The following is an 8,476-nucleotide window of genomic DNA, read 5'->3' on the forward strand; positions in this document are numbered from 1 at the left end:
TTAAAGCCTTGTCGGGTGAAGTTACATTTTTCTGTCCCTGGGGCTGTCAATGTCCCTCACCCTCAGCAAGAGCTTTAGAGCCTGCCCCTCTCCAAGGCCTCTTCGTTTTTGATCATCATTTACAGAATCGTCAGCTTCCACCCGGTTCCCACAACCGGTCCTCCCCAAGTTTCTTTCAGACCATTCGGCCCGCAGGCAGGACTCCGCCCTGGAGGGCCTGCACCGTCACCACGTCCTGCCATAGAGCAGGTTAGTGCCAAGTACGCCGCCGCCATAGTCCCCCGCGGCAGAGTCCAGGGCCGCCAGGCCGCTGCCGGGCCCGTGAAGAGCTGTAGGACTGGGTGACAGCTCCTCGAGCTCGGGCGCTGGCGTCGGGGCCGGTGGCTGCTGGCGGGCTTGGCCCGGCGTCGGCGTGCCGGCGCCATTCTGGCACGGCTTGCCGTCCTTGACCAGCACAGGAACGGCCACGCGGCGCGGCGACGGCGGCAGCGGGGGACCCAGACCTCCCTCCTGCTGCAGCTGCTGCGCTGCCTTGTCCTTGGCCTGCCGCTTCATCTTGTAGCGGTGATTCTGGAACCAGATTTTGACCTGCGTCGGCGTCAAGTGTATCATACTGGCCAGGTGCTCGCGTTCGGGTGCTGATAGGTATTTCTGCTGCTTGAAGCGCCGCTCCAGCTCATAGACTTGCGCTTGAGAGAAGAGCACGCGGCGTTTCCTTCGCGGCGCTGTCGCGTGCAGCGGCGCCAGAGACTTGGCTGCATCTGCGATGCCCGTCAGCGAGCCCATGCCTGCCACGTTCACGCTTCCCGACGGCCCCATGAACCTGGAGACTGGGGATGGGGCCCAAGAGAGACGGCCACTGAGCAGGGGATCTGACAGGAGCCCGCTCCCATTGCCGCCCCTCTCTCTTCACACTCGCTGCAGCCACGACGCTGCCGGGCCCCTGGCCTCAGGGTTACGCGTACTGGTCCAACAGGCCCAGCGCTCCCATCGCTCCTCAGTCCAGGTCCCAGGACCCTCCGCACGCCCCAGGCCAGGACCCAGAACCCTGAGCACGCCCGGGGCCCGATTCCAGGACCTTGAGGGACCCCAAGGGTCCAAAATCCCCCAGGTGCCCTGGACGAGGTCCCAGGACCCCGCGCACACCCCAGGCTGGGTCCCATTACGCTCCGCGCGTCCCGGGCTGGGTCCCAATGCCCCCTCCCCACTCTCCTGGAGTTGTGGCGGGAAAAGCCCGCGCCGCCCGCCTGCCCTCAACTCCACGCTCCTTCCCCGCTCACTTGACGAATAGCGTGGGTCCGGGTTGGCGCCATACCAGCCGGTGGCCGCGGCCGCCGCGCCGCCGAGCATACCGTCCGTGTAGGAGGGCAACTCGCCCATGTTGCCCAGGCCGCCGTTGCAGTAGCCGCCCATGGCCCCGTGCGGGAACTGAGAGACGCCGGGTGGCATGTGGTAGGTGGCGGCCGCCGCTGCCGCCGCCGCCGCCGCAGCAGCTGCCGCGTTGTGGCCCGACATGGCGTGTGGCGGCTGCATGCCCGCCACCGCTGCCGCTTGAGATGCGGGGCCCGGTGCAGGCGCGCGGTAGGCGGCGGCGGTTGCAGCCCCTAGGGGCGTCCCCAGTCCCGGCGGCGCGCCGTCCATGGCGCCGCCGAACTTCTTGAAGGTCTCCTCGATGGGGCTCAGGATGTCAGACACGGAAAAGGGCGTTGTGTGTTTTGGGCTTAACGACATGGCTCGGCGGACCACCAGGTAGGGGGCCCGGGGCCGGCGCGGGCGCGACGCGGCGGCCGCTTCTCGCCGCCACCTCGGCCGCAACGGCAGCGCTTGTGAAGAGGAGTCGGCGGCGAGACTCGGAGCTCAGAGATCTGGGGTTTATTTTAGTCTGGCGCTGGGTTTACGACAGACTTGGGGGGCGGAGCAACATCCCAAACGAGCAAACAATGGTCATTGACATCTTTTCTCTCGCCTCCCCTCTTCTCATAATGGAGGCAAAAATGTAAAGCGGTCAGTTGGATGTTTCTCGAAGATCATTCCCCTTGGCTTTCTCCATCCTTCCTGCCTCTATCCCAGGCAGTTACCCGAGCCCTCAAGCACTAGAGAAACTCCGAAGACTGGCGTCGAGGCTGAGAGTGAAGGACTCCGCTCTTCTCCCCATCGCGTCCCTGATTTTCCTAAAATGAAGGAGCTCTGGTAGTAGTGTAGTAGTGCCTAAGGCACTTGACTGCTAACCAGAAGGCTGGTGGTTCAAACCCACCAGCCACTCCGCGGAAGGAAGGTTGGGCAATCTACTTCCATAGTGATACCGCCTAGGAGAGGTCACTATGAGTCGGATACGACTCTACAGCAGTGGGTTTGGTTTTTGGTTGACTCTGTTCCAAAGTCCAGTGTAACTGGGGAGGAGAACGTTATTCTATGTTGGGGGTGGGAGGAGCGGTTCCCAGGGCTCACATCGCTCTCATGAGTGACTAGCCCTTCACCCACTCCATCAGCTAAAGTGTTAAAAATAATAGTAATAATAAAAAGACTCTTTGCTAGCATCATAGAGCTCATAAAGAGAAGAGGTACAATGACAGTTTCTTGCCATTGTAGGGCTTCCTAATTTATGCATCTGTAGAACCTAAGCATCTTTCTGTGGGCAACCAAACGGGCACTTTCAAATTAGCTCAAATTATCCAATTCCAAAGAGCGAAAACACACATAGACCAGATAGATGCTAACTTGTAAGTACTCTGTTTTTACTCTGTGAGGATGAAAGTTGTACAGGGAAAAGATGGTACATTTTTATTTGATAGAATGTGTCTTGTTCAATTAGCACCTGTGAAGTTCTTTACTGCTTTCCTTTTCCTTTACTTTCTTCCCTCCTTTCATTTCTTTTCAAGAAAGTAAATATCCCACTTAGGGTTCATTCTTCCATCGCTATCAAAAAGAAAGACAAAAATCGAAAATATTTCCAGCTGTTTGATGTTTAGTAGTTGTTGAACAAGTTTAACCTGTTCAAAGAATATGAAATGGATGCAGAAATCAGGTGAAAACAGTAGTTTCTCTTGAAAAATATAAAACCGTAGATATACCAAATTGTTTTAAAAAGTTCGTCATCTCTTGATTTGGAAATTTATCTACATAGTAAAGAAAAACTTAGACGTTGTGAATGCTCCACCAAATGCTGAACAAGACAAAGAACAAGATAAAAGAAGTGCACAAAGAGTATTGATTAAAATTGGAAAACAATCTTGCAGTAAAAAGAAAAAAGTAATGGGAAGTAAAATTGCAATTTTTGAGACATTTTCTTGGAGATTGGTGACAAGAGAAAGCAAAATAAGGAGAATGTTTTCTTAAGCAAGATTTTATTGTTTATAAAAAAGAAGAAGAAAGAGAAGAAGGAGGAGGAGGAGGAGGAGGAGGAAAGGGGTGTGAAATACAAATAAGGTTAACCTGACAATATATGTCTTGAACACAAGAACAATATTACCTATTTATTTTCCTATTTAGTTTCAGCCCTTTGGCTGGAATGTCCTCCATAGTTTCGCTCTTATTGTTTTGCCCATTTCCATGTAGTTTTGCAAAGAAAATTTTTTAATGCGGTGGAAAACCAGTAGGGTCACCTTTGGGAAGAGTATGACAACCAGGCAAGTTTATAGAGTAATATTTTGAATTATTAAAAGAATAAAATACAAGAATACATTGTTTGCAGACACTGACTTAGCAAAACTAGTATGGCTACATTTTCACATGATACTACTTTTACAGGTCTGTCCTGAATGTGAAACACTTGAGCTAGAGCCTACACTGTAACTGCTTGCCTTTCTCTCTTTTAAAGTTAACGGTAAAGAAGGAAACATTTAAGTGTGCATTTAGCAATTATTATTATCATTGTGAAAACTGCAATTTGGCTTTTAAGTTTTGGGTTCAATTCAAATTGTACTGCTTACATGTATTTGTTATCTTAAATTAGAAAAAATAGAAAGTTTTGCATTTCAAACTGTTCTCAGAGAAAATAGGTAGGTAAAATTAGTTGTCTTATTACATCTGTGAATATAAAAATTATTTTTGAATCATTATATTTTGAAGTTCATATATTTTAGAGTTGAAACCCATTATCATAATCTTCATGTTGATTAGTTTTCCAAACTGAGAAGTGTTTAGTTACATTTTTTCCTAGATTATTATTTATCTCATGTAATTGTGTCCACAGTAGCTGAAGATAGCAATTCACGTTAAGTCATTATACCTCATGTTACTGCTTATGTTATTTTTTAATCGTATCGGGTCCTGCTACAAGTACATTTATACCCGGAAGACTCTCATCTTTATATAAAAGAGCACTATATCATACCTGGAGGTTCTCTGCAGAGTCACCTTTTTACTGCTTAGGCACTTGATATGCCACATAGTACTCCTTCATTGGAAGTAGATAGTTCTGGGGAAAAAAAATTCCACGATCTTCAGCATTTCTCTCTACCATTTATTTGTCTCATTCTAGAAATTACATACTTGCTTGCTGGAAACATTAGGTGGATGTGTGCAGATGGTTCTGAAAACAGGTATAGTCTGGAGTGTATGTACATTTGTACACAACCATAAACTTAAAATAACCTGATTAATATTCCATTGAAGCTTTTAATCAGATTCTTTTCATCAGATTATTGTCTACCTAAATTATATAAGTAGATTATTAAATACTATTGAGTAAATTGGATTTCACAGGACATCTCTCAGGAATTTCTTTTTTGAACTTTTTTTTTTTTTTTCCTTTAAAAATCAGTACTGGCACTCATTAAAAAAAAAAAAGCAAATACTATGAAAGGGCATACAGTGAAAAGACATGTCCCTCCCACTCTTGCCCTCTGGCCTCCTAGTTCCCCTCCTGAGATGCAATGAATATTACCTGTTTCTTCTGAGATTGTCCTTAAGTCTCAAGACATAAAGCATACTATTTTTTCACACAAGGGGTAGCATGCTGTGAACAGGTAGTCCCTGACTTGGTGTGCATTGGCGTTTTTTACATCCGTCTGTCTCCCCCCACACACCATATCTTATGTATGTATGTATGTATTAAAATACGTTTGCAAGTTTATATGTAATGTTTCCAACTTCCAAAGACAAGTAAAAATCAGGTTTATAAAGATAGCTATGATAAAAAGCAACAGTAGTGAAAACTAAGAAAAGAAAAGTATTCAACTTACGTCAGAATTGATTTACAATGGAGTCTTTGGGACAGAACCCTGTTTTAAGTCGGAGACTACCTGTACGCTATTTCGTACCCTTGCTTTTTTTTTTTAATAATATAGGGATTTCTTTTTTGTAGTTTCACACATTATATTTAACACTGAAAATATATAGGCTATGACAGACAGAAAATTTTCCTAGACAAAAAGATTTGTAGATTCCAGATATATGGAAATTTCTGGTTTGTTTGTTTGTTTTTTACTTTCTGACAAAAAAAAAAAAAAGTGATCTTTATTGATGTATTAGATAGCCTTATGGCCAAAAATGTTTGGCAAAAAAAATTCTGAACTAGGAGTCTTCCTTAGGCTTGGGATTTGTTGTCCTATAGGAACTCAGAAAAAGCCCCTCCACCCCAGATGAGTTGAGAAAGTGTGACCTAACTCATTTGATATGGGATTCTGGACAGTGCTTTGAGGGAACTTTTGTTAATTTTCTAGGGTGACAAATAGATTTCCAGTGTAACCTGAAGTTTCTCATAAAGATAAACTGTGTTTGAAAATAAAGCTTTCTGCTTTAGACTTAGGAATATAAGTGCGTTTTAGAAGTGACACACTTACTACATTTGTGAATAGTTTAAAATAGCTGTGAAATAATGTGATTAATAAAATTCTCATTCTGTGGAAGTAACTTTAAAATATTGTCTTTGCAGTTAGGAAGGAATAAGGAAATATGTCAAGGGTATTAGCATTTTATAATGAAATTTGAAGTTATAAAAAGGAAGTGAAACTGCTATAGAGATTAAACACAAAGCTTATCTTAATTATTTTTAAATTTTTGCTAATTTCACCAGTTTCTGAAACCTACTTCTCATTTCTTTTTGTTTTCCCTAAATTCTTTTTGTTTTTAATGTGAATTTAGATTATTTTAAATCTTATGATAATTTTATATTTATATGATTTTTGTTATTTCTGTGTGACACAGTAATTCTTTAACACATTTTTTTTTTTCACAAAATCTGATTTTTTTGCAATTTAACTACTCTTTAAAAAATCTTTAAGTTACCCTTTGTTGAGATTCATATATCTGAGACTGGAAATAGTTTTTTGTTCAATGATAGTTCTGACAAATGAAACCAGGTCAGATAAAAAGTTTGACTTAAAATGCTTATTAGAACAACAGGAGATTGGATGGTAGGTGCTAAAGCTGTTATTGTTGTTGAAATCATCATAATAATGAGGCCTAATTAAGTGGTTCCTTAACAGAAACCCCAAGAACCTCCCCCTTCTGGGGCCTAGCTGTAACATTAGTTTTTACAGTCACTAGATAATAACATTAGGCTCTAACAGTGGAGAAAAAATATGAAAATGGACTAATATGTCATGGTTCTTTTGTCCTAGGGTTGTAAAGTTGAGCTAGAAATTGAAATTTTTCTATGTTTTCATAATTTTTTTAGAGTAAGTAATAAAATACATGATATGAGGAAATCAGTGGCAGTATTAAAATATAATTTTTTTCTGAATAATAAATTTATTTATGTATTTTGCTTAATTAGAGAGTTTAAAACTTTTTAGAATACAGTGGGATTTTCATTGAACAATATCTGACCTTTTTTTGTTCTTTTACATGTTTTGAAATGCCACTAAATAAATGTCTCTTTTTATAGGAAAAAACAACTCTTTGAATTTTTATCAAAATAATTTTTTTCTATTTATTATTTTGTTTGAAGAATTACTCATTCTAAAGGTTCTACTATATCTCCACATGCACCTGTTAGGGTGAATGCATCCAGCTTTTTAAAAAAGTAAAATATTATACCTTCATAACTTTATTCTCGAATACCCTGAACTTTTTCTAATCCAAGAGGTTCAGCGAATTTAATATAAATTCCCTTTCTCTCCTGCAAGTCCCATTAAAGATGTATGACATTACATTTACAAATTATCATTTGTTAATTATCAAGGAAGGTATCAGTCTCTATACCTGAGCCAGGTAATTGGATAAGTTGTTACCATCACTTGCTTGAAGAAAAAATTTCAACTTTAAGGTTTTGGTAAATTGTTTGTTAGATTCTTGAATAAAAATAAAATTTTACTATATACATTTTAGAAGAAATAACTATAACAATAATATAATTAGGAATAATTTGCCCAATTTGCTCCTTTTTTTGTACTTCTGTGTATTGCTAATACTGAAGAAATATTTGATGGATATTTGTATGTATCTACTTATATTCTAGGTTGAGAATTGTACTTAAAAGGAAGCAGTAAGTTAGTGTTCACTTCATAAATCAATATCAGTTTTGGTAGGTTTTAACCAATTTAATTATTAGTTCAATAATTTGCTTTAAAAAGCAATATGAAATACTTTCATTTATTTTGTTCAGATAATGAGTCCCACAAGGAGAATTAGACAGATAAAAGTCGACTCATAAGATTTCCCCAAAAACAAAGAAAGAAACAACCTACTAAAATAAGTCAGATGGACCTGAAAATTAATTATTGCCCTCAAATATCCAGTTTATGAAGTAAACTAATAATGGGATCAAGTTCTTCAGTGAAACTAGTATGTTCCAGGTTTTTGAGAGGTAATCTGATTTTATCACTCTGTAGGAAATTATATCAGAGTAACACTGAAAAGGTGATTCAAACTGGTTTTTTGTTTTTAGAAAAAATAAAAATTTTACAAAAGTGCCCCCAAGGCACTGGAGTTTGACCAAAAATACCAAGACAGAGGGGACTTGCTTGAAAAAATTAGTAACAGCTAAGGAGCTCTGGTGGTGTAGTGCCTAAGGCATTTGACTGCTAACCAGAAGGCTGGTGGTTTAAACCCACCAGCCACTCCTTGGAAGGAAGGTTGGGCAATCTACTTCCATAGTGACACTGTCTCGGAAACCCAAGGAGGGGTTGGATCCGACTCAATGGCAGTGAGAGTTAAATGAAAGTAACTTAGCATGGTATACAGTACGCCTTTTAAAATATATAATTATCAACTATAAGAAATATCTAACATTTGGACTAGATCATCTCGTACAAATAAAAAGTACGTATATCCAAAACAGGGAGCTCTGGTAGCATAGTGGTTAAGGCACTTGACTGCTAACCAGAAGACTGGTGGTTCAAACCCACCAGCCCCTTCTCGGAAGGAAGGTTGGGCAATCTACTTCCGTAGTGACACTGCCTGGGAAACCCAAGGAGCGGTCGTTATGAGTCGGGTCTGACTCAAAGGCACATAACAACAACAACAACATCCAAAATAAGTTTTAAAAAAAAAACAACTAATTTACCGTAAGAAAAAATGGCAAACCTTAATA

The 8,476-nt window shown here is 41.4% G+C and overlaps 1 protein-coding gene across 1 annotated transcript; it reads right to left on the reverse strand.

Annotated features, from left to right (window-relative positions):
* Positions 1-225: 225 nt before the first annotated feature.
* Positions 226-1,734, reverse strand: NKX2-4 (NK2 homeobox 4). Its single transcript, XM_007950362.2, has 2 exons — positions 1,281-1,734; positions 226-830 (listed from the first exon to the last, which is right to left on the reverse strand). The coding sequence occupies exons 1-2, from the start codon at positions 1,729-1,731 to the stop codon at positions 226-228; spliced, it is 1,056 nt and encodes a 351-aa protein (XP_007948553.1). The 5' UTR covers positions 1,732-1,734.
* Positions 1,735-8,476: the final 6,742 nt, after the last annotated feature.

This window comes from Orycteropus afer, unplaced genomic scaffold (genome assembly GCF_000298275.1).
Source record: "Orycteropus afer afer isolate SDZICR_OR568_19922 unplaced genomic scaffold, OryAfe1.0 scaffold00269, whole genome shotgun sequence".
Classification (NCBI taxonomy): domain Eukaryota; kingdom Metazoa; phylum Chordata; class Mammalia; order Tubulidentata; family Orycteropodidae; genus Orycteropus; species Orycteropus afer.